Here is a 27,354-nt window from a genome sequence, read left to right as displayed (position 1 = left end):
TATCATCAATATAACTCCAATAAGTCCAGAGAAGTGTCTGACCTGTACTTAGTTTCTTCTATTAAAAAAAAAAAAAAGAGGCAAGATAATGCTATCCTGGAGTGACAGACAAGAAGTTATTCTTACACATGTATTCTATTTAGATTGTGACCCCCATAAGCAAACCTAAGAAAATGTGCATTCATTTTCTATGAAACACATAATATTTGTTGTTGATTTTTCAGTCTCCCCTCCCCCCACAAGTTTTCTGCGTAATCCAGCAGCTATTGTATGCTGATTACTGGAATCAAATCTCCAGACAGGATATATTTACAGCTATCTACACTATCTACAATAAACTGATGGATGATTCATGCTCTTTCCCTCAAGTCACAGTGTAATGTGGAGCCACAGTGAGTCTGACATATTAGATATAATCCTTCACAATTGGCCATTTTTCATGTATACTATAACACACTACTGAGGAAAAGAGTTCAGTCTTTATTCCAGTGCAATGTTAAAACTATTTTGGGTCCAACTTTTAACACGATTTGACTGCACCATCTTTTAAAGTAGCATCAGAATTTAATTGTTGTAAATAAGAGTGAAAGGCCAACAGTAAATTCCAGAGAATTTAACCATTTTAAAACTGAAGTTTAATGGAAACACTTATAAAAGTCATCTGACCCCTCAAAAAGAAAAGGAGTACTTGTGGCACCTTAGAGACTAACCAATTTATTTGAGCATAAGCTTTCATGAGCTCACGAAAGCTTATGCTCAAATAAATTGGTTAGTCGCTAAGGTGCCACAAGTACTCCTTTTCTTTTTGCGAATACAGACTAACATGGCTGTTACTCTGACCCCTCAAGAAACTTAGCTAGCACAGGTCTAAAAAGTAGAGCAAACAGTGAGGGATGGTTTAGGGGAGTAAAGTGCCCTAAATGCCTGAACCCTAGGGTAAGCTCTTTACACATCCAAGCCAGGCCCCCCATATTTATACTGTGATTTTTAGCACTGTAGTGTCCTGCAGCCTCCTTCCTGACAGAGCCTTTCCCTGACATAGTGAAAGACTCCAGCAGGGAAAGGCTCTGGCAGTGGAAAGGCTCTCTGCTGCCAGAGCATTTCCCCACTGCCGGAGCCTTTCACTGTCACATGTAGCTCCACACTGCCGTGTGGATGCAGCCTGCCTTTCACTGCGGTGTAGCGCCGCATGTATCCTACATGCCGTCGCACATGTAGACAAGGTCTTAAGCGTTAACTTAAACTGTAAAAACAACTAGGAGTTCTGCAGTTTGTCGTTGGAGTCTGTTTTTGAACTTTATTTTGCAAATTAATTTGCAAACTGGACACCATCAAATTAGGCCTGAATAAAGAGTGGGAGTGGATGGGTCACTACAAAAACTAATTTTCCACTGCTGATACTCACACCTTCTTGTCAATTGTTTGAAATGGGCCACCTTGATTACATTGGCCTCATTAGCACTACAAAAGTGATTTTTCCTCCCTTGGTATTTCACCCCTTCTTGTCAACTGTTGAGAATAACCCACTTCCACCTTAATTGAATTGGCTCATTAGCATTGATTTCCCCCCCTGCGCCTTGGTAAGGCAACTCCCATCTTTTCATGTGCTGTGTATTTATATCTGCTTCTGTATTTTCCATTCCATGCATCTAATGAAGTGGGTTTTAGCCCATGAAAGCTTATGACCAAATAAATATGTTAGTCTCTAAGGTGCCACAAGGACTCCTAGTAGTTTTTGCTGAAACAGACTAACATGGCTACCACTCAAACTTAAACGGCATTTAACTTTAAGGGTATCTCTAAGTTTCATTGAGTTCAATGGGACATAAGCACATGCTGAATTACTTTCTTAACAGGGTTGCTTTCCTGGGGTCTCTGGACTCAGCATTCAATGCATATGGTCCATTTTCAGCACCTAGCTTTCTACACATTTGAAATTATGGCATTATTTGTTTCTTGTTGAAGGTGCTTGACTGAAATAGACAGTATTGCTGAAATTTGGCTTTCACTTAGTATTATAATCCATGGCATGAATTATGTATGAGTAATTTGTGAAATTTATACTTTTTTCATCTTCTGCTTTAAGAGGCTGAACCATAGCGTATTGTAGCACAACATTGGCTACCATGTAACCAGATAAATAAAGGGGAATACAGTATTGTTTATACATGACCTAAAGGAGATCCAACAGAGGCTAGTGTTGATCACATAGTTCCTAACAAACTATGAAGCCTGCTTTCTTGTAGGTAAAGCATTCATCTGAAGTCTGAGTAAAACCAACTCAGCTACCTTCCGAACACCATCCCCCCCACAGGCTGCAAGAAACTTTGCTAAGATGAAAACATATTTGAGCCCCACGATTACTTTTCTCATCCATTAGTCCAAGTTATTGCTGAGCAAATCGCAGAATATAATATGCAAGAGATGAACCTATTTACCCATTTCACTATAATTGTAATTTTTTTGTGAACAAGAAAAGACAGCTTTCAACCCTTCAAAATCAGATCAAATCCTCAGTCAAACATACCCTATTCTTCCCTCTTTAGATGTAAAAGTCTATTGAAATGGAAGATTCAGTGATAACTAGAAAAAAAAAATGACCAAAGTACTAGATATGATCTCACATCAATAGCACTAAGTCCATTAAGAGTTACACCAGCACAAAATTGGTGAGATCAAATGACTCAGTGTTTACTACGTGTATATGTAGCTAGTGTATCTCATCCTCACCCTTCGCTTAATATAAACCACCCTGTTTTCCTTTGTGGAGATTGGAGAGTCTTAGTTTTAAAGTAATATGGGGGGGGGGCATTTTTAGATATATTAACATATGGAGGGAAAACTTAAGTTAAAAAAAACAAAACAGGCTTCATTTGGAAGCTTCAGGTGATGCTAATGCTCACTAAAATCATTACCCAATCACTCTGTTAACAATATTCACACAGGCCAATCTGCATTGAAACTACAACTGACAACAAACCTTGAAATAGTATCTTTTGTAGTACATGTAGTACAGAAAGTTGTATCTATTTTTATTAAGCTTCCAACATCCTGGTGATAAAAGATACCCTAGTAGCCCAATTCCAAATGCTATTGTAGATTAAAAACTACAACCTGGCATATGCCTCCGCAAGTGCGTTTGTTTAAGGGTTTGACCATGAATTCTGGGTGACATAACAAATATCACCTCAAGTTCTAGAAACAGCTCAATGCTGCTTCACACCTAAGATAAACAGGTGGATATATGCCATTATCTCATGCATAAAAAATTCAAGCTTTGAAATTTTTTCTTGCGGAGTTAAGTGTCTAAACATTGCCTTCAGGGAATGCTTTGCCAACCAAAAATTTAGGTTGTAATCCACTATTTGGTTATCTATAAAAGGCAAATGTACATATTGCTTTCTACATGGCTATAGCAATCCTAGGTTCCGTTTTATATAATACCTTGAAGTATTTCTGCTAAATCCTGCTATTTCCTTGGAATCTGAAGGGGTGAAATCAGGAAAAAATTTTATCACTTCTTTGAGAAGGCAGTTCAGTAGAATTCATTAAACTTCCTATTAGAGCAGACCGAGTTATCAAGTTTGGCAACAGATCAGATAAGAGGCCCTGACTAACATGGCTGTTACTCTGAAACCTACTATAAAAGTGTGCCCAAATTTCTGTGACCGTGCACAAGAACATTGAGAAGCATTGGTTGATTTGACATGGGATGACACACAAAAATTAGTAAACTAACTAATAAATACCCCCTGAAAGTAGCAATTTTCCAAATGTTTTAAAAGACTGTCATGAGGTCTACTCACGACAAGTGGTGTCTCCTTCTGGCCATTCTGGGGATTAGCTCTGCCAGTTTGCGCTCTCCCTCCAGTGTTGTCTCGCTCTGCTGCCCTGCTCACTCCTGGATGTGCAACTTCCTCTCTGTGGCTTGGCCCTTCGGCCAGGTCACTAAAGTCCTCCCCTACCAGGGAATTCACAGTCTTTCCAGACCTCCTGTCTCCCTGGTGCCTCTAATGCCCTTGCCACTCCCCAGTGGCTGGTAGAGGAACTTAGGCCCACCCTCTACATTAGGTTCCAACCCAGGGACCAATGTTCCCTCTAATTTTTGACAGGCCGTGTGCGCAAAAAATTTCTTCTGTGCAAATTTTTGTGCGCATGGTGTTTTGCCGTGTGTGTGGGGTTTAGGATCTGTGTGCACGCACACACGCGCACAGCTTAGAGGGAACAGTGCCAGGGACCCTATAACAAGCAGCCACAGTCACCTTACAGTCCTCCCTCTTGCTGCGTTTCCCTGGGATTCTTCCTTCATATCAGGCTTCCCCCCACCCTTTGAATTTGCAAGCTTCCAACTCCTTCTACTCAGGGAGTGACTGCAGTCTACTTCCCTGCAGCCTTTCCCAGCAGCAGCAGTCCCCTTCACTGCAGCCAGCTACCTGACTTTGTACAGGCCATGCCTGTTCCTGCACAGGTGAGCCGGCTGCAGCCTAATTAGCTGATTAGGCTCATCTGGCCTAATTCAGCTCTTGCAGAGCTAGTGTGGGGAGTCCACCCCATCAGAAAGATTAACAGTTAAACAGTCACAATTTAACATATTTCTAGCTACACTCTTGTCTTTGTAGTATAGGTTACTTTGTTCCAGGGATATTTTTAGTATTGCATAGCCATATCTTGGGGAATAACCCCAAGTGCTTATAAAAGCAAACTGCCTAATTAGCCTTCTTGCTTCTGTTACAAGGTCACAATTAGAATCCGCAGATAAACTTGAATCATCAGCACAAATCTCTTGTGGCCAAAGACTTACATTCTGTTTTATGCTCTCTCCCCGAACAGGGGGGGAAAAAAAAAAAATCAATTCTTCAAGTAGCTCACACTGCATTATTGATGTGGATATGGCATACACTATCCATAATCCCATTAGCTGACCTCTAAAAGAAATGTTTGCAAGTGTATGATGTTTAATGACAAATAAAAATCCTACCATGCCCTTCCTACAGTCATTGCCTGGTCAGACAGCTGAAGGCATATTCTTGACAAACAACTTATTAAAACAGCTGTCAGTCAGCCATTCATGAATTATTCAGAGACTTGATAGGGGAGGATTTGGGACCACAAAGCCTGTCTCTTTTGTGCATTATCTAGTCAACCATGCAAAATCATTCAGCATTCAAGTTACTGTGCTACATATGTTACTGAAAACCCTTTACTTCCATACCCCAGTCAGAGGGAAAAACTAGCAGATGCTTGGTTGTGTCAGGAGTTCAAGTACAATCAGCCTGCTCTGATTTCCTGTTTCTTAAGTGCAGAATGTTGTGCCCGTTGGCGTGTCACTTGTCAAAGTTACAAACTTGTTTCACACAATTAGCAGCAAGTAACCTGCCCTTATGGAAACCAGGCATTAGCAATTTTGAGTGGGGTTTTCAAAAGCACTCAGCGCTGCCCTAACACTGCTCCTGTTGAAATCAGCATTACAACTCCCATTGACAAACTATTATAGACTTTCTGATTCTCATATTTTAAGGCCAGATAGGGACTTTACAATCATCTAAGTCTGAACTCCTGCATAACAAAGGCCATAGAGGAATTTCACTTAGCAACTCCTGCATCTAGCACAATAAATTGTGGCTAAATCAGAGCACACACCTTTTAGGAAGGCAGCCTTCCCTGAATTAAAGAATCCAAGTGATACTGAAATACTACATCCTTTTGGTAAGCTGTCCCAATGGGTAACTACCCTCACAGCTAAAAACTTGAACCTTATCTTCAATTTCTAACATCACCATCCAGTCACTGGATCTTTTGGGCCTTTGTCTGCTAACTTGAACAGCACTCTAGTATCAGCATGTCTCTTGTTGTGTAGGTAAACCTCCTAGACAGTGATCAAGTCACCTCTTAACCTGCTCTGTCAAGAAACATTTTTGTTGCTACTGAAGTAGCATTTGGCTCAGGCAGCTCACATGGAAAAGAAAAGCAGCCTGACTTTCAGAGCTACATTTTTATAGAGCAGCCTACTTCCAGTCAGCAGTGGTACGCAGACAGGAATTACAAACTGCAGGCTGCAGCTGTAAAGAGAGCAGCAGTGGTGGGGTCAGGATGAGAGCTATTCGAGGATCTGCCAATGGAGTGTTTTCCCAATCACAAATGCCAACTCATCAAAAGCAAAACATTTTGCATACATGTATCAATTTTGATGAAATTCCATTTAGGAAAAAAGAGGCAGCCTTGCAATAATGTCAAAACGTTGTTTTGACACTTTCAGAATGGAACTGACTTTTCATTTTCAAATGACTGCTTCAAAAATTTTACGGTATTAGTATAGTTTTTTTTTTTAAAGTTAAAATCAAAATGTTTCCTTCAGAATTTATTAAAACAAAATGTTTCAATTGACTAATTTTTTTCCCCAGAATTTTCTTTTGAGTTGAAATTTCAAGATTTTTGTTTTTGGTTTCATTCCAGAAATAAGTTTAGATCACGGAATAGTGCAGTCCCACAGGCATCCTTTGATCAACAAAAAACAAAGAATTTCCACAGCTGAAGACAGGCATAAGAATCATAAAATCAAGGTACATTTTGTTTAGTTTGGTCACATCCCAACACAAGCCTTTTATAGTTTAAAAGGTGCCAAACAGTTTTTTCCCTGTTGAATGTTTTAGGAATACCTGGCCAGTTAATTTGATGGTAATTCTAGCTAGCTAGATTAAACAAGGGTGAAAATAATAATTCCCACAAAAAAGTTTGTATGTAATAATGTCAGTAGAGTGGAATACATAAATAGTAATCCAAAAGGCTTTTTGGGGTAGAAGAGCAGGAGGGAGAGGGTGGGTGGAAGGAGGGTTGTAGAAATAAAAAAAGCAGTATCTTCTAAATATCAATTATTAGATGAGAATGCCTTTGTCTACTACATGGTTTTATAATGAACAAAAAGGTGTTTTCTCTAAACTCTATCTCTATTCCAAAATAAGTTTAACACTAGTATAAAGCTCAACTGACTTTTTCCCCCCCATATAAAAAACATGTTCCATATTCCTGCTAATATGTGAAGACTGAATTTAACTCTTAGTTCAGCTCCCTTTGGTGTTTGTGCCCACAATCCATCACATGGTAAGTACTAAAGTACTACACATCATCAAGCCATTTAGGCACTTTAAACCCAAGAGCCTTAAATATAAGGCACAAATTAACTTGTGCACATCACATGCTACTCTTTATCCTGAAGCTTAGTGTTCTCAACATAGCACCATCAGCTAAATCTGAGCTACCTCTCCCTGTAAACAATACATAGTCAATAAGCATTAAATATCATAGGATATTACTAACTCATTGATTATCTTTATTCAGTTGGATGCTACGCTGGCAGAGATATTATTTGCTTACTTTAAATATTTTTTATTTATTCTAATTTTAAACAAAGTTAGTGCCTGTGAAAGGTGACTTAAAACAGCACTTCAGCTTGGAGTTCTTGATTTACCACAAAAAGAAAGGCAACAGAGACAGCAGTTGCGGCAAGTTTCTTCACATTGTAATACTGACATGCTTACGTACTCCAAATTTCATGTCTATTCAATAGTCCTTGGCTGATTTGCTGCAACTGCCACCAAGATAATAATTTTGGTGGTTATATTACTCTCTCTCTCTCACACACACACACACACACACAAAGTAGGAATATTTTTTTGCACTGATCATTAGTCTAATTATTCGGTACTACTGGAACCTGACACTTTTTCTTTCTAAAGACTACCTTATATGGTGGCCAAGATATCAGTTTCTTAAGTATTCTTCCCTTGAAATGTAAAAGCAAAACAGTACTATACAAATTCCTTTTCTTGAATTTTATGTTTGCGCTATCTTAATGCAAACAATCTCACCTTCAGATCTGTCATGAAGGAGTATTAAATATTCCAAAGCCATTATGTGCTCACAACATTGTTGTACTATAACATTAAAAAGTTCCACCTTTTATTCTCACTAAACTAGGGAAACGCAAACAAACAGAAAGGATTGTGGAGATTGGAATATATGGGATATTGCAAAAATTTTAATTTTCACATTTGAAATTTCACTTTGCGGTATCTAATGTGTCTGGTCTTGGAATATTAACAGCAGAAAAATGAATGTAAGAAGAGCTAAAATATTTCAGATATGAAGAGGGAAAGATGAACAGAGGACTTGCTCACACTGATAGTAAGCAACCTCTTTTCAAACCATCTCATGGTTGGAGTGTTTTATGAATGTGTGGCTAACCTTAATCAAGGACACAGAGCCAAAAAGGAGAAACACTATACACAGGAGAAGCCACAATACACGTCACAAAGTGGTTGAGGAAAAAGAGGGTGTTTGTGAAGTAAAAAAATAAGTTAAATAAATAAAGTTTAGGTAAAATGTCCCTGCTTTTGAAGTGCATATATTTGGATCTAAAAAGGGTCTTATAATGCTGTTACAGCCTATGCTGAAAATAAGATTTTCTTTTATGAACATTAACCAAACCAACTGAAAACCAGGAGAGGCAAGAGAGATATCAGAATTAACATATCCTTAAATATTTTCTTTAGAGCCTGGAGAGAGCTGATCAGATCGTCAGCTAATACAAATTAGCTTAGCTCCACTAACTTCAATGGAAGTGCATTGATTTATACCACTTAAGAATCTGTAGTGACATTTGCATCTGAAATTCAGCTGCACAACTTTCAAGCAAAAGTTAAGAAAACTTGCTCCATTGTTGACACAGTGAGTCATAAGCTGCATTACACAAAGTGAAGTAGTAGCCCAATTAATGTTCCATTAGTCCTAGTTATTCAACTCAGTATTTTGAGGCTGATTTATCATCATATTCCAATAGCTAGCGATAAAGGACTATTTTTAAAATGGCTGACATTTTAAATCTTTTCTTGGAGACTACTTTAATTTTCCTAGTCATTGAAGAAAAAGTCAAACTTAAATTTTTTAAAATAATTTATTATCTGGTGCCAGTGACATAGAAACTGCAGCAATAAAATGTTAATGATTTTTCTGTTCAAATCTTTCAGAAACCCACAAATCAGACTGGCAATAAACAGTCTGAGGGACTTAGCCTTGGTCAATGGAAGCCTTAGGCCTGTGTAATGCACTACTCTTCCAGGGGCCAAACACTCCCCATCACCAGCAGGTTCACCAGCCAGCGTGCCATCCTGGAGTTCCTATCTGTAAATCTCATCCAATTGATATCTGCAAACTGGGAGGGAGAGAGAGTTGTGCTTTGGTATCATCCTCAGACCTTTGGAACCCCTGGGTGGAGGCAGTGGTTATTGACACCCTCCCCCATCACCAGATATCAGAGCCTGGGCTCCAGCAAAAGTGAGAATGTCAACACTGCAATTTTTTAGCCCCGCAGCCCAGCCCCATGAGCCCGAGTCAACTGACCCAGGCTTTGAGGCTCTGCCATGGATTTTTCTTTAGTGTAGACATACCCCGAGATAGCAGCAGTCAGTGCAAAGAATGCAAGAGGCATTATCAGATCAGGCATTGCAAATTACAGTATTTTAAGTGATTTTTTTTCTTCTTCACAACTTGGTCTTCATTCATTTTCCTATGGAAGAGAGAAAGAGTAACTGCTGTTGCTGCTCAGAAGTGAAGGTAGTTTTATAGATGAGACATAACAGTGATTAATGATCCTGCATGCATGATCAATCAATGGCTATGAGAGCACCTAAGAAATATGTTCATCCTATTTTAGTTTGAGAGATTAGAACTAAATATGAACAGATGTCCATATTCAATTCAATGAAAGCAGTAGAATCAATTCCCCATTACAGTGTACCAGGCGGAATTCTGCCATCTGCCTACAATTATTGAAAGCTTCAGTTTGCAGGCGCACCTACAAATATTTCTGATTTTAAAACAGATTTGATATACATGTGGAAATAACCAGATAAAAATGGTTTTCATTTTAAAGCTGATATTCATATTTTATAAAATATGAATAATTCAAAACTTGTTATTCGTTTTCTGAAGATAAACTTTAAACATGTATTTTATGTAGGAGAAGACATCCAATTTATGACATGCTATACAATTCTTAATATTAGCATTTAATGTTTTTATTTTAATCTTAATTATGGATGTGTGAAGTAGAATTAAAATAAATCTTATAAATACATGACCATACAAAATGAGTCCCATCACCTCCGGTGCATTTTCATCAGCAGCCATCTTCAGTGTATAGCTCTCTGGAATACTTGACATTTCAGTACATACGAGTCATGCCACTCATTCTATCAAAGACTAACATATGTAACAGGCACCCAATTCACTTTTGTTACCCTAAGGCAATCGTGGCATTTTCATTTTTAAATATACATATTGCTGAACCAAGTGCTGTATTTATTTTAATGTACGGTAAAGCGACATTCAACATTTCCCTTTTTTTTTTTTGGCTACTGATACCTGCACTCTGTTTCTTGTAGGCTGTAATCTTCTGTGAAGTGGTTTTCTAGAATACTAATGTAACTCCTTTGGGGTTTAGAGAGAGCATGGCCCCTTTAAATATTTTTCCTGAAGGGGGGAAGTGTCGATTGTTTCAGAAGGACGAAGTATTATTGGTGACAGGGAGAGCAGAGAGAGAGGGGAGAGAGCAACAGAGTGTATGTCTGGAGCTCCAGCAAAGCAAGCAGGCCCTCACAGAGTGAAGCAGCCAAGAACCTGCCTGAAGCCTGGGAAGGACAGGGCGGCCGATTGCGGACACCCCAGGACAGGAGCCAGGAGGAGCACTGTGCCAGGGAGGAATCGCCCAAGGAGGACAGGCTGGAGCTGGACCCAGTATCACTGCTGCCCAGAGCTGCATGGGGCTGTGAGTACTGGGGCCTGTGCCTCTGCATTGGGAATAAGGAGGGAGGCTGTTAGCTGGTTAAGTGGGAGGGTTGTCGTTCTGTGTGGCTTTGCAGAGAGCCCAAAAGAAGGCACCAGAGGGTTTGTTGGGGAAAATTTACCGGCGCCGAAGTCTACCAGGAGCACCCAAGACTCACCACTGGATTGGAACTTGGCCCAGAACTCCTGAACTCCCTTTCAGACTGTGGTACCACTAGGCCTGTGGAGACTTGAGTTGAATGCAACCCTGTTTTACAGCTCCCCATATATTTCCCCTTGTTGTTTTTCTCCTTTCATCCCTCTGTAAATAAACATTTCCCTTTCATTGTACTTTTCGTGTGTGTGTGTGTGTGTGTGTGTGTTCGTTCAAGATCTTTTATTGGACTAATTACTGTTGTGAGAGAAACAAGCTGTCAAACGTACACAACTCTTGTTCACACGAGAAGAGCTCTAGGTGATTTAGACACTTAAAGGAAATTAGGTAAACTTACCTCCCTATACACAGGTAAATTCAACTAGGTGCCTCTTGGCATCTTAGGTTCCTAAGCAGCTGGTATCTAAATCTTGAACCAAAGATCTAATCATAATTCAGATCTGCCTACCACCTCCACAGTCCAATCCAATGAAAATTCAAATCTAAAGCACAGTTTACTGTTGTAATGGAGACCCATTGTATACAGTGATAGCTGGGACTTGTTTTCCCAACTGTGGCTTCACATAAATTGAGAAGTACAGTGCAAGTAGTCCTGAGACTTCAATGGGACTAACAAGAATGTGTTCAGAGTATGAGACCAGCAAATCACTGTTAAAATGCTGTAAAGTCACCACTCCAATGGCAGTTTTTTTTTCCCCTTTGACTTCATGGATGCAAAGTAGTACTGAAAAAGTGACTGCTACTGGAAATAAGTGTTTAAAATGATACACCACAGCAAATTAAAATGGTGTCCTCTATGTGGTTCCTCTAGAGAAAAAAAGAATTATTCAGTGCTGTTACTGATACCTGTTACTGGAGACCCCCCTTCAGCCATTACTTTACAATCAGGTTTTCTTCAGGACAAATCTCAACAATGATGTGTTTCTCAAAGACAAATCCAAAGGGACTCAATGCTTCTATGCAGACCATTGGCACTCAGCTGCAAATTCATTCATGCAATATTTCCATACAGCACTTTTAGGCACTGAAAACATGACGACTGGCCTGACAAATACTTAGACACATGCACTGATAAAAGATATGTAAGAAACTACAACACAGAAAGCACACATAATGGCACCGCCTTCTTAGGCGCTTCAAGGCATGCATCTTCGTCCACCTAATTGAAACCGGAAGTCATTTACTGTTAGTTTTCCCCGAAAAGCAGAAAGCAACAGGAAACTGATAGGAGAAGCAGCCCAGGGAGCATTAAAAAATCCCTGTTGCAATTATCTAACAGATGAGTAGTAGTAATGCCATTAGAGACTATTGTTTGCAACAGGCACACACTTATGTGTTTAACCAATCAACTGATTTAGCTTCTTTGGAAACTATTGGAACACATTAAGTTTAGCAAGTAATTTCAAGACAACCCCTATATGGAGGCAAATGAATAAAGAATAACAGAATCGACTGCAATATTATTGAATGGTTATGGTGGTTGTCCACTACTTGATATTCTGTTATTAATTATTCCTCTGACTAATGCGGCAAGTACAGCGCATACTTTGTATTAGATAGATCAATAATAAATAAAATAAACACTGACAACTTGCAAATATATTTCTATGTAGTCCACAGTATTCTTTTTTCATCAAAAGTACGTCTGACTGAAATCAGGACTTCCATGAAGAGTTACTGCGTTTGTTTATAGTTGTACAGAACTTTGAAAATGGAAAATGCTATATGACTTATTAAAAGATATACCAACCTATCTAACAGATAGTTGAAGGGCTCCCCTCTCCCCCAAAGCCTTGAGAGTGACAGCACCCTGCCTACTTTGACATAGAAATAGAAGAGAGATCTCCCCCACCATCTGTGCTGGCTGCAAACAACTCATAGAAGTTATTTTCTGATTTTCTGACTAGCTAAGAGATTTTTATTTGACATTTTGTTTACCTGCATGGTGAAGAATATGCTTTTTGACTGCATCCTTTTTCACCCTTTGATTTTTAACAATAAATAATGGGCATTAAAGAAACTGGCTGGCTACGAGGAATTCCATTTGTGTCTCACATTTTATTTAGGGAGCTGTGTCAAAATGCCAATTTGATATGCTCTCATCTTTTTAGCAGAATTTGCACTATAGCATTTTACATACATTTTTTTTATGATTGACTTAATGTGCTTACCCAGAATTATTCAAATATAATATCTAGATTTGTCCTAAAACCTTTTCTTTTCTTAATGCTGAATAAGCTCCTGCAAAGTAAACAGCAAGAAGGACAGAGTCAATTTTTTAAGCCTGCAGCAACACAGGAAATGTGACTATACATTAAGGAAAAGAAAAACAATGCTAATAATGTTTTACAGCCCACTTCTCTTGGGTCAGAACAGCACTGCATTTTGTCTCCTCTTTCATGGAAAACTCAGTATTTTAAAACATTCAGTGTAGACATGCTAAAACAAATTGAGTTATCAACATTCCTCCTCCTTCTTGGTTGGAGATATTAGTCTATCACTGCTTAAAACATCATTCAGTATTCTCCGCAGAACACTTTTGCATGAGGAGAGAGATTACTGTTAATGACAACCTGTGGTATTCAAGACAAATACTTAGTGTTCGTCTGCTTCACAGAGGATCATGATATTATAGTCAAATTAGCATCTGGAAATGGATTTACCATCTGCCTTTTTGGCATAAAATCTCAGAAAACATGACTTTATATACCTTTAGAAAAAAAAACCCTCTCATAATACTAAACACACTTCTTGAAAGAAAAAAACATTTAACTGCCACTAACATCACTGTCTTAAAAATGGATCATTTGCTATTAAAAATATTTAGTTTCAAAACTTATTTCAAATACCAACCATAAAATGTGTATAGTAGCTTAAAGCTCTACTATAAAGCAATAATCTCTTTCAGAGGAGAGCAACTCAGCAAAGGCAATGGTGCCCCAAGGAGAGATAATAGGTAATAAAGAGGTAAGTTATAATAAGTTTAGTGTCTACAGCTTATCCTAATTATTAAGGGTGACTAAACATAGAATGCAACAAGAATGATAAGAAAGGACATTTGTCAGTTCAAGTAATTGTCAACGATAGAAGAAAATAGTTGTGCATAGTGCTAATTCGACTCTTCCTGTGTGGAGATGTTAATATTCAGATCCAAACTATCTCCTGTACAGAAGCCTCTCTCAAACTTTGATGGGTTTCCACCTGGAACAGATCTTTTAAACTGGAACGCTACCAACAGCCCATATGGATATAATGCACTTAGTATTTATATTTGTATGTTCACACTTCCCATCAAGGTCTTTGTGGAATAGAAGTCACATTGATAATTTAGCAATGGATATTTCAAAATGAGTTGGTGTGTATGATTTATACAGATACACCAAGGGGATTTTTGGTATTATTTCTCCATTCATGAAAACTGAACTTTTATTTATTGCATCAGATGTAAATTATTCTGATTCATTGAGATGCATCTAGTCTTATTTATAGTATATTAATAAATAAAATAGGTTTCAGTTAAATCATAAGATTGACTCACAGGTTAGAGCAGTAGAGGTATTAATGCTTTGTTGAAACAGACATTTAGACTCTCCTTGATCATGTTTTGTGGAAAAAAAACAGGTGATGACAGTTTGTTTCTTCCTCTGTCTGGGTGGCTACATTTTAATATGATCCATCATCAGACATCTGGAACCAAAAAATGCAAGCTGTAGGCTTGGCCCACTAGTGGCCCACATTCAAATACTTTCACAGCAATTGATCCCATTCCCATGTGGTGATGTTTCTTGGCCCAAATCCCACCCACCTTTCCAGAGAGCTAGTTTGGGGGAACATTTTTAACAATCAAACAAGACCATGCCTATCTGTAATCCTCCCTGTTCAAAACGGTGCAGGCAAAGATTCAAAATTAGTGAAAAAGAAAAAGGTGACCTATTTCAGCAATATTCTCTCGTCCTGTGAAAGAGAAAAGTGATGTAGATCTCAGTTTAATGGTTCATTAAGGCAACAACATGGTACAGTGGAGCTGTAGACATAAAAATGTTGGAAGTGACCATCTCCTCTGACAGCTTGGAGTCTAGAAAATTGAGAGATTTTATCCCATTTTAAAAGCTGGCAATCAAATGGCTGTCAAGAGCTTTGGTAGTCACAAGACTGCCAATGATAGACAAACTGAATATACAACCAGACCTCCTTAAGCATCTTGCCAGGGATCAATCCCAGTGGCACTCAGTTTGCAATGAGGCCATGTACCTTTAAAACCTGCCATGATGGAGGATGATTATCCCATTTTAAAATTAGAAATTTAAGGGAAGCTCCTTTCTCAACAGCCCCACTTCAGATTTTTTGAACCGGGGGGAGGGGAAGGGGATGCCGAAAAAAGCCAAAAAGGCATTAATGGAACTGTGTGTCTGTGTCAGCTGGTGAGACTATCCCTTAAATGATTGCTAGTGAATGTAAAGTATTTTTAACTCTGATGCATTTTTAAAATAGAAAAGATACTTTTATATCTAACAGGATTTAAGTGAGGCTACAATGGTTGTATTTTTTTAAAATAAGTTTTCCTCTTGCATAAAGTTAATGGAAATTACATTCTGGGTATGATGGCAGTATTTGTACTGCTTACATGATGTTTGTTTCTAGTGGCCCCTCTTCGAAACAGAGACCAGAATCTCTTTCATAGTACATAAGAAATAATGAGGCTGTCCACTTACACCTTTTTTTGAGTAATTTTGAACCAACTTTTAATGTGGAAAATGCATAGAGATGAAAGAATCTTTGCTGTCCAAGACAATAGAGCAGGGATGGCCAACCTGTGGCTCCGGAGCCACATGCGGCTCTTCAGAAGTTAATATGCGGCTCCTTGTATAGGCACCGACTCTGGGACTGGAACTACAGGTGCCAACTTTCCAATGTGCCAGGGTGTGCTCACTGCTCAACCCCTGGCTCTGCCACAGGCCCTGCCCCCACCACCTGTTCCTGTCCCCTCCCCTGAGCCTGCCATGCCCTCACTCCTCCCCTCTTCCCCCCAGAGCCTCCTGCATGCCACAAAATAGCTGATCGGGAGGTGCGGGGATAGAGGGGTAGGCGCTGATCGGTGGGGCTACAGGTGGGTGGGAGGTGCTGGGGGGGAGCTGATGGGGACGCTGTTGACGTATTACTGTGGCTCTTTGGCAATGTACATTGGTAAACTCTGGCTCCTTCTCAGGCTCAGGTTGGCCACCCCTGCAATTGAGGAACGACATCTTACTGGTTTCTCCCAACTTGTTGCTACAGGTATGGAAGATACGCTGTCCAACATTTCTAGATTATTCTGTTGGATAATGAGGGAATCAATACTTTGAGACAGTTTTGCACCACTCTGAGCTTTAGTTGCCAGAATACAGATGATAGATGAATGTGTGTTGGTGGATGAGATTACCCACGGGATAAGGGGGAGAAGAGAAGGGAACCAAGGTGAGAACCCTGTGGAACCCTCACATAAAGCTGAGTGGAGTTGAGGAAGAGGAGGATCCTCCAAAGGACAGACTGAAGCAGTAACTAGAGGTGGGAGAACAAGGAGAGGAGAGTGTGTCACGGAAGCCAAGGGATGATACGATTTCAAGAAGAAGAGCATGTCTGACTGTGCTGAAAGCAGCTAACAGGTCAAGGAGAATGGGGATGGTATACGGACTCTGAACTTTAGCTAGGAAAAAGTCATTAGAGACTTTGGGGGTAGTAGTTTCAGTGGCATGCAATGGATGGAAGCTGGATTAGAGAGCATCTAGAAAGGAACTGGAGAGGAACTGACAGTGACCGTAAACAGCGCGTTCAGTGAGTTTAGAAATGAAAGGGAGAAGGGAGATAGGGGGTAGTTGGAGGCACGAGTGGGATCAAGGGTGGGATTTTTAAAGATGGGAAACCTTAAAGCATGTTTGTATTGTGAGAGGAAAGAGCCAGACGAGAGTGGGAGGTGATGGAAAAGAATAAGGAAGGGGTTGAAAGTGAGCGTGAGAAAGATCAGGACATAGGATATGATAGGGCTAGGGTGGGCAAGTAGAGGAGTTATAGGAGAGCAGATGAGAAGCTTCTGCATCTGACAGGGAAAAAGAAGAAAAGAGTTGTAAGAGGAAAAGGGGGGAGAAAGGTGAGCCGAGAGGAGAGGGAAGGTCATGTTGTATTTTGTCAATTTTAACTTGGAAGAAATCAGTGAGATCCTGTGAGGAGGCAGAAGTGGACAAAGGAGGTTTTCATGAGTTAGTCAGAGATGGTGAATGGGTGGGTGTGATTTTGGGTGTGGGATTCAATTAAAATGAAGTAGAGTTGTTCACCTAGGAAGATGCCAGAAATGAAGGAGGAGAGAATGAATTTGTAGTGGAGAAAGTCAAGCCTGATCACAGGATTTCCAGAGATGCCTGCAACCCATGAGCAGGAGTAAGGAAGTAGGTGTATGGGTGAGCCAGGGCTGGAGGTAGCAGGAGGACCTTGCACCAGGGGAGATGAGCTGAAGAGTTGAGGAAGGGGAAGAATGAAGAATGATGATCCAAAATTTTTGCTGGTGGGAGGAGGGGGAAGAGGAGCAGAGGTGGTAGGAACTGTAAAGGGGTCAGGGGAACCAGGATGGGGAAATGGAGTCAGCAAGTAGAAGGAAAGGGGGAGGACAACAGATGCTATGAAGCAGGAAGAGGGAGTGATGAGAGCCATTGGTGAGTGGCAGATGGGTAAGATTAAAAAAAGCAAGGTCTGAAGGTACGCTCAAGCCTGGCACTGAATCCAAGCCAGCTGGGAAGTGCCCTTTGTCCCAGCCGCAGTCCCCATTGGTGTTGAGGGGTAGGGCCAGGCTGTGAGGTCGCAGCAATGGCAGCGCTCTGCCTGGGAATGCTCCTGTCCCAACTGTAGTTCCTGTAGTTTAGAATAAAGTATTTTGGTAAACCTCTCACATTTTAATCCAGAGAATAAAGCATGGTTAATGGATTTACACGTTTGATTTTCCCTAGATTCAGCTTTAATGAAAAAGGTCCTTTTTTTTTCCAAAAAAAAAGGACAATATAAAAGACAGGGATTGGCAACCTTTGGCACGTGGCCTGCCAGGGTAAGCCCCCTGGCAGGCTGGGCTGGTTTGTTTACCTGCCGCATCTGCAGGTTTGGCCACTCGCGGCTCCCACTGGCCGCAGTTTGCAGCTCCAGGCCAATGGGAGCTGCGGGAAGTGGCGGCCAGCACATCCCTCGGCCCGCACTGCTTCCCGCAGCCCCCATTGGCCTAGAATGGCGTACTGCGGCCAGTAGGAGCTGCGATTAGCCGAACCTGGGGACGCGGCAGGTAAACAAACCGGCCCGGCCCGCCATAGGGCTTACCCTGGCGGGCCGCATGCCAAAGGTTGCCGATCCCCAATATAAGACATGGATCAGAGCTGCAGGTACCCAGATCCTCTGAAGATATGACTCTTACTGTGCTTTGAATCATTTAGAGTACCAATTTGTACTCTCAGAGTAGAGCTCTGAACAGTGCATATGCACATTATGTAAAAACACGCAGGCAATTTGAATGACAGTCATACTCAAGAAAGTGTCCAGTTATGATCATGCTGATAAAAGAACCTTATTCCAACATTTGAAATACACTTAATTACCCATAATGTTCTTGAAAGCATTTGCATAATAGAAAACTAAGGTGCAAATATTTTAGCTATGTGTATAATTGTCTTTCAGTCCTCAAGAGCTGAAATGGAGAAAAATCAGCATTTTACAGATTAAGATGTAGAGTTAGTTTGTATGGTTAGTAAGTGTTTATTCCATAAGCTCTCTTTTTGCCAGTGAAATGCCTAGAAATGACAGATTTAATACAGAAGTTACTTTTCTGAAGATTTGTTTTCATTATCTTAATCAAAAGGGAATTTTATAAAGAAATTATATTCAAAATACATGTTAAATTAAGAGAATTAACTACCAGTATTTCTATTAGAATAACTGCAGGGTCACTGTAAGCTGTCCAGCAGTCACTGGGACCCAGGACTATTAGCAGTTCACTTTTTGAAATCCTAAATCGGAAAAAAATCGGTCATATGTAATAAATGAAAGGAGACCCACTTCGATTCCAATAGCGCTACAGTAACTACTGTGAGCTCTCTCATGAAGTGGCTCTCTAAGCAACATATGCTTGAGACACAGCAAATTTAGTAAACATGCTTCGACTACCAGCTGCCAGCCTGTGTGAAAAATGGAAAAGCAAACCTCCAGTTAAAAACCGATTAACACCATGGCAGTTTACTTAAATAGTACTAAGACCCTCCTGGTGCTCCCCTCCACTCTCCCCTTTCACCCAGAATCTTGAGGAAAAATTGCAGAAAAGGAACCCAACTCCAACCAGTAGGAGCAGCTGCAGAAACAGCTAAAGCAGGGACAGCTGCCCTGGAAGGAAGGGGGCGTAAAATGGGGCCCAGCCAGGGCCACTCCTGTCCATGCATCCCCTGGACTCAGAACTGCACAGGGGAGACCCATGCACCACTAGGGCCCAGTAGCGCCTCCCCTTTTAAAAATCTAGGTCAAGTCATTTTCTAATTCATTCATGCAGGGCCATTTGACCTTCCTGTATCTCACTCAACTCCATGTAAACTTGGGTAAAGGAAAAATACCGTCCCTTACTCACCCCAACAAAAGAGCCAACTTACAAATTAAAGATTCAAAAAACAGCATAAATAACTGGCCAACTCTTTTTAAACTCAGAAGTGGACCCACCCATCCCAATTAGGCTTACTTAGCTCCACAATTAGGATGCATTCTATACAATCCTGAGAGGAGGGATTTTCTTGATGTTACTCATTAAAGATCTTGGACAGGAAAGTTGTGATGTTTCCTCAAGGTACCCACGGTTCGGACACCAGCTACCTTAGAATCAGGAAACCCTGTCCATGTCTGCTGGGGGTTAGCTCCCCGACTCCACCAGCCATGTGCAACACAAACATTCCTCTTCCAGGCTATGCAGGCTCCCCTGTCCCTCTGCATATTAGCAATAGGCACATTCCAACCCCCAAGAACTCAGTTTCCTCCTAGAGCGTCCAGCCCCTTATCCACTGGGCACTCTCAGAAATCCCATATTATATATAACCAGACAGATAGAGAAGCATCTCTCACCTGAAGGTAACTTTGATAGTGTAGACATGGCCTCTTATGTCGGCAAAACTTATGTCACTCAGGAGTGTGAAAAAACACCCCCTTTCCCACCCCCCGACATAACTTTCGCTGGTATAAGTGGTAGAATGCACAGCATTAAGTTGGTGGGAGAGCTTCTTCTACCGACATTGCTGCTGCTGCCACTCGTGCAAGTGATTTTATTATGTTGACAGGACAGCTCCTTCCTTTTAGCACAGAGCGGCTACACGAACGATCTTACAGCGGTCTTACGAACGATCTTTGCATCAGTACAGCTATGCCACTGTAAGTTCACTAGTGTAGACATGGCCTTATTTATCATATTCTGGTGACCAGCTCCAACTCACAGGCTTTAAGAACATAATTTTCAGTATGTACACATAGCTGCTTATATATTATTCATACGTACATTTTGCAATCATTGCATTGACCAGTGACGCACAGGCTTTCAGCAGAGATCTTACATGCTACCCTTCGGTGAACTATTATGTAGATACCAGACCCTGGAAATCCCATAACCCTTATGTGCCCCCTTCGCCCTCTGCCAGTTGCCACCAAGATCAGGTAGCTAGTTATAATTTGAGCCCAAAGAGATTCAAGTAGATTTGTCTTACTGCAAAGGACTGTGGTTTGCTGATATAAGCCGCTCTCTTTCTTTTTACTTCAAGGAGAGAGTGAAAAAAGTGATTTGAGTGAAAGGTAACATTTATTATGGATTTTTATAAGCCATTTTAGAGATGTATATTAACAGGGTGGAGGGGCTGGAGCATTGTAAATTAAGTAAACACTTTGCATAGAGGAAAGTAGACATGGAATATTTTTGGCTACCTAATATCAATTTTAGCACACTTATTGAGAGCTAATCACTACAGCTGATCCACAGTGCACATAGGTAAAACACACCACAAAAAGTAGGAGCCATCAATGTGCAATTTAGAACACAAGAAATTAGGAGTTCCCAGAGAAGCTACATTATTGTATTGGCTTAACCAAAATGAGTGATACTGTATACCAAAAAGAAGGTTTAGATTTTAATGAGAATACAGTGGGTGAACCCACAAATTCAATCTTGTCCTAACCGTGTGAGAGCTCATACATTTTGGTAAAAGTTTTAATGCATCCTCTCTCAAAATCCACTGAAAACCAAATCCAAAGATCCTCTTTAGTCAGAGTCCCTTATCAGTGGTAGATTCAGCTTCAAAAACTGAGCCATGGCAGATTGTGAACAGATGACAACATGACCCTTTTCAAAAGTGGAGGAGGTTTAGAAACCAAACGCAGTCTAACACAAGAGATTTCAGAAACATGATCCCACAGCTGGTTTTGATACAAATTGTTTAAGCCAACATACTTTATCACTTTGAAAAAGCGGTACTCACTACTTTTGTGGTCTTTCCACACCAGTGAGTCACTATGAGAAGTCCTATACACTAGCCAGTTAGGAAACTGTATTTAGAAAAAGGAACTAAGTGAAATTAAAAGAAAAGCCAAATAATTAACTTAGCCATTAAAGGGACACTGATCTTGAACTATAGAGGGGAAACATGGAAACCGACTGCACAAAAGTCCTGATTCAGGAAAGTAATAAGAACATGCTGGAATCCATCCCTCTTCAACAGAGCACTTAAACACATGCTTACTCCAGGGACCACCACAGTGCTATCAAATGCAAACATGATATTGAAAAAAAAAAAAAAGTTTTCTCCTCTCTAACCTTTCAGTTGCAGTAATATTAGTTGTTACTCATAACGATATTCAGACAAGTGTGAGTTTTTTTTTAAAGTTGATGTCTCTTTAAATAAAGTAGAACCTATTAATTAGTGAAGCAGATAACCATTTTCTCTTCCAACAATGTTGTTAACAAAAAATATTTGGAGATTGGTTACAAAGCAAGCTTTATGACCAAACACTAAAACTGAACTATAGTTAATGGACATTACATCTTGCAAGATGTTTAGAAGTTCTTCCTCTAATCTATTCAACCTTTAAACCTTCACTTGTTTTTATAAGCAGAAGCCAATAGGTCATAACTCTAAAAATCAGCAAATTATTTACACACATGGCAGCATATATCAAATCAAACAGAAATGCATCCAAGGCTACAACCATAAATGAAACATTAAAGCTACTGATTCAACATAATATGTGCTGCTGAAAAGTTTGCAGCACAATAGAATCAAGTTGAACAAATGGTGCAATTACTAGGTTATGTTTTCAAGGACAAAACATACAAGTTCACGTCCAATCTACTCACCAAAAAAATCACTTGATATGTTTAATGCTTGTTTCATAAAGTGGCAGCCTTCGCAGATGATTAGATACTGTGTTGTAGGGGCTTTCACAGATCCTAATTTATGTAAACCTGGCAGTATTGTGATTGGTTAATGTTTGTGAAGTGCTCTGAAGAGAAAAAGTATATGCATTATTTACAAAATTTACTGGGGGGGGGGGGGGGAAATGTGGGGGGAAGACCTTCATTTCATCTATGTTCAGAGCAGCAGTTCCTATGTTTTTTTAAAACCACATTTGTGTATCATATTGGTGGCTAGATCATGCATATTTTATTGGGTTTGGCTGGTTAGAGAGATATTTTATATCCTGTAGAAAATATTCCCTGCTTACAGTAGGACTCAGGTTGAATACTAAAACGTTCATTTTGTTTACAATACAGCAGTCTTGGGAAAAAACATTGTAAGCAAAACATTTAAAGGACTGCACTGTGTGCTAAAGCTGAGTTTTAAATTTTTCAATGTTTGTTGGAAAGTTCCTCTGAAAAGACTATTCTAATTTTGTAAAATAAACATACAATTGTTTGTGTATAGATTAATAGATTCATTAAAAATATGTTAAAAACATTAATTCATCGCTTTTAGAAAATGTATATACATATTCGTTCTAAAACTGTCTTTTTATTATCTGTTTTTCTATGCAGTTTTGATATGCACAGGAATGTATTTTTGAAAGCTGATTGCATACTTTCATGCTCATACTGAAGTAGAGACTGAGGTAGCCGGAATAAAACAAAACTGACAAGGAAAAATCACCAGGCTATAAGTGAAACCTCACAACTGGTCTCTGCTAAATGTATTTGAGATGTCCATTTGCTGAAGCTATGCAAAGAGAGAGCAGTTTATTTTCTTCTCCATGATGCTTCGCCAAGAATTTGAAGAATTCAGAATGAACTGAACCAGTGAAATATGTAGGGACAGCATTATCAAATATGTACAGCTACTTTAAAAATATGCTGGAAGTAGAAGGCAGGCTCTTTTTATTAGATTTCCCAAGCTATACATGAAAATATGAATACACAAAGTAAATGAAAGTATGACATGATAAATACCCATTTGCCACAGAATATAGATGTGAATCTGAACAGTATAAATTCTGTGGGAATACAGTAGTGTGTTATTTTCACCTGAATTTGCCTAATCAAAAGATTTTTTCTTTCAGAAAACAAAAGGTACCAAGAAATCACCAAGTTAGTGTGCTGTATACCATCAAGGAAATTAGTATATCCTGGTATGATATGAAATATTACACACGTCTTCCTTAGCACCTGATCCTGCAGAGACTTGTGCATGTGCTTAACTAAGCATGTACGTAATCCCGTGAGCTCAATGGGACCACTCACACACTTAAAAGTTAAGCGTGCACCTAAGCTTTGCTGGGTCATTACCTTTGCTACCAAGGGTCTATCATGGGATCTAACACAATGATACTTACAGGGAAGGCACCTGTGCACGTTGTTGTCTGTCCATGCAATAATCACCAGATTAGGAAAATGTACGTGTCTGACTTGAAAATGTCCTTTCTTGGATTTATGAGGGCCACAGACTCACTGGTTTCTGTTCTCTGGAGCGTTAGACCAGACCTATCAATCAGTACACCTTCACTTCTGAGAAGCCACCAGCTGAGACACTTGAATAGTTTAGGAATTCTCTAACCACTCTAAGGGGAAGGAGCATTAAGTATTAAGACTCAATAGAACAATCCTCCTGCACAGCAAGAAATTCAGTGAACAAACTGCTCCACTTAATAATCCCATATTTTGCCACAATTAACAGCCTATTCAGGGTGGGTGGGATTTGCCGACTTCATTACTCAAAGAAAGGACATTTTAAAGTAAAGCACAGATAAATTTTCCTCTATAATGAGGTCCACAGATATATAACACTGGGACTTTTCATAGCAGTGTCTAAGGTGCCACAAGTACTCCTGGTTTTTTTTTGCGGATACAGACTAACACGGCTGCTACTCTGAAACCTGATACTTGGGTAGAGAATATTATAACAGTTATGTACAGATGCAAAAGGGGATAATCCTTTCCTAATAGTTATTGGGAGCACAAGTCTAACGAAGGCAAAATCAGATGATGACTGGATGTCCATCTTGTAGAATCTGGGGAAGGTATGAATAGATGACTGGGTGGCTACTTTATAGATTTTCTTGCATAAGGCATATGATCTTTCTGCCCATGAAGTTGCCACAGTTCTGAGGTAGTGAGCTCTGATTTTGGAAGATGGAGTTACATTTTTTTTGACTTGTATGCTTTGGAGATCTATTACACTAGCCACCTGGAAATGGAAAAAAATTGAAGCCTTCTTATTTTTGACACCAGATAATAAAGCACAAACAAAGCATTTACTTTTCTGAACAGAACAGTGTGATAAATAGATAATTTTGAGAGCTCTGTGGGCAGTCAAAGTATTCCACAATTTCTCTCCGAGGCACAATGGAGGTGAGCAGAAGGATGGAAGGACAATTTCTTATGCTCTATAGAGCCTGGAGTTGATCTTTGGTAAGAAGGAAGGGTTGGTTTCAAGTACCGCTTTAGCGTACACGTTTAGGTCTAGTACTGAGGTTCCAGAAAAAGAGCTCCTAACTTATTTAAGACACCCTGTGAACTGATGGGATTGCAATCAAAAAGGCCACTTTAAGTAACAAAGTAATGAGACCCTTTCATGAGTGGTTCACATGAAAGGCCTGTAAGGGCACTCAGCACTAGTTTAAGAACTAGTTGAAGGATTTAAAATGTTTCATCTGTTGTTCTCAGGATATATCTCTGTATTTGTGAAGACATAGAATTGGAAAACCATGATACGTAGTATTGGTGAATATCCATAAAATCATGTAAAATGGTTAGTATGTTCTAAAGAATTAATAAGCAACCTTGGTATTATGCCACAACCTGCTGTGATTGAACACCAACTGTTCAAGACAGAGCTTCTGCACTTCATGATGGCAAAAGATTACACTATATGAAAGATACAACCTGGAAGTTCTGTAGCTAAACTCCAACACTGTTGATCATTTCTAGTGTAACTTGGTTATGGCAATTATTTAAACATTGGAAACACTGAAATTAAATTAAATAGCTTTTTGCACCTTTTGCATGTATTATATCAACTTTGCCTACTGAAATGGACATATCGATCTTCAAACTGGGATTACAATTTACAAATAAAGTGATGAAATTGCTACTCCTGGGGGGAATTCTGCACCACTGCGTGTGTGTAGAATTCATGTCCCCTGAAAATGTCTTTGCTTTCCCACGGAAAAAGGAGGAGAGTGTGTCACGGAAGCCAAGGGAGAATAAGATTCCAAGAAGAGCATGTCTGACTGCGTTGAAGGCACAGAATTCCCTCAGGAGTAAATTTCCTAGTCATGTTTGATAGTTTATATGACACAATAGTGAGATTTTTATAAAAAAGCCTTCATGTAATGCTTTGTTGGTGGCTCACTGGTTTTAATTCAACCTACAGCTCTGCAACTTTGCCAGTTACGATACAACATAAGGTGTCAGTGAATAAATGAGGTCCATTAGAATAACTGAGTAATGAAATCAAGAGAGAGATGTTAGCCCTCAGATATAATTAATTCCAGTGACTTGAAGAAATAACCTTATTAATTACAACTATAGAGAATTATTAGCCATCCTTTCCCCTGGGGAAAAAAAATCACTTAGCAACCATCTCTGACAGCACACACTTGAGCAGTTTGAACTCCTTAACTGATACTCAAGTGCCCTCCTCCTCCTGAACCCTGACATTTGAAATGAGCCATTTCACTTTTCATACTGAAGTTGATAATGGTCTTTCAAATCAATCAAATTCTGTTTAGTTAACTGGGCAGGGAGACAGACACAATTAACCTCTCTGATATGACGACAAAGGTTTGCCGGCCACATTCCAATCATCTATTCTTTTTCTTTAGCAAAGGATTAGACCACAATTCCAAAATAATTTTCAACTAGATGCCAATAAATTAATTTAAAGCCACATTTTCTTCAAAACACAGAATCTAGAGCTTGATGCACTGCTTTATGCCTGATGAATTAGTCCAATTTCCCATTCTTTTTAGTGACCCCCCCCTTCAGTTTCAGGACTACCTAAAAATGCCTTTTCTTCTATTTTGTTATAAAGACGGAAAAACAAAACTAACTACCAATTTGTTCACAATGTTTAGTGTAATACAAGACTAGCTTATAATGTATCAGGTTCCTTTGCAGAATCCAGCAGGACACTGAAATATGTAACAGTATGAATCTTTAGGCTTGGTCTACACTTAAGTTATACTGGCATAGCAACATAAGTCAGGGGTGTGAAAAACCACACTCCTGACCGACACAGCTATGCCAACACCACCCCAGGGTAGATGCAATGATGGTAGCAGAGGGCTTCTGCCAATGTAGCTAACCTCGTTCAGGAAAGCACCATTTCTGAAACAGAAAAACTCCTTCTGTTGGTGTAGGTTGTGTCTATACTAGGGGGCTATGCTAGCATTGCTATGCCAAAACAGGCTCTGTAGTGTATACATACTCTTAGCCCTGCCAGGTAAGTGCAGAACTGCAACCAAATTAAAGAAAAAAGAAAAGGAGTACTTGTGGCACCTTAGAGACTAACAAATTTATTTGAGCATAAACTTTCGTGAGCTACAGCTCACTTCATCGGATGCACATCTCCAAGGTGCCACAAGTACTCCTTTTCTTTTTGCGAATACAGACTAACACGGCTGCTACTCTGAAACCAAATTAAAGAAGAATTTCTCCATGCTAAAATTGCTCTCTCTTCCAAAGGGTACCAACGTAGTATTAATAAAATAGATAGTAGCAGGATATCGAGGGAGAGAAATTTTGACAAAAGTCACTTGTTTAGAAATCTGGAAGTAGTCTAATAACCTCTAATGGCTGATCTAGTGTAAGAGGTTTAACTTAATTGTTTAACTATAAGAAATTG

At 39.6% G+C, this 27,354-nt stretch overlaps 1 protein-coding gene across 11 annotated transcripts in view; it reads right to left on the bottom strand.

Annotated features, from left to right (window-relative positions):
* SPSB4 (splA/ryanodine receptor domain and SOCS box containing 4) overlaps positions 1–27,354 on the bottom strand; it is a 309,660-nt gene that overhangs the window by 65,852 nt on the left and 216,454 nt on the right. Inside the window, exon 4 of one of the 11 annotated variants that reach the window (XM_043522653.1) lies at positions 8,943–9,562. The exons of 8 other annotated variants lie outside the window; for them this stretch is intronic. In XM_043522653.1, coding sequence (XP_043378588.1) covers positions 9,555–9,562 — 8 coding nt within the window. In that variant the 3' untranslated portion in view covers positions 8,943–9,554. Of the gene's footprint in view, positions 1–8,942; positions 9,563–13,172; positions 13,235–27,354 lie in introns of those variants that run through there. 2 more of the 11 variants (XM_043522652.1, XM_043522650.1) reach the window with 2 other exon arrangements.

Source organism: Chelonia mydas, chromosome 9 (genome assembly GCF_015237465.2).
Source record: "Chelonia mydas isolate rCheMyd1 chromosome 9, rCheMyd1.pri.v2, whole genome shotgun sequence".
NCBI lineage: Eukaryota > Metazoa > Chordata > Testudines > Cheloniidae > Chelonia > Chelonia mydas.
This window is presented reverse-complemented; position numbering and strand designations above follow the sequence as displayed.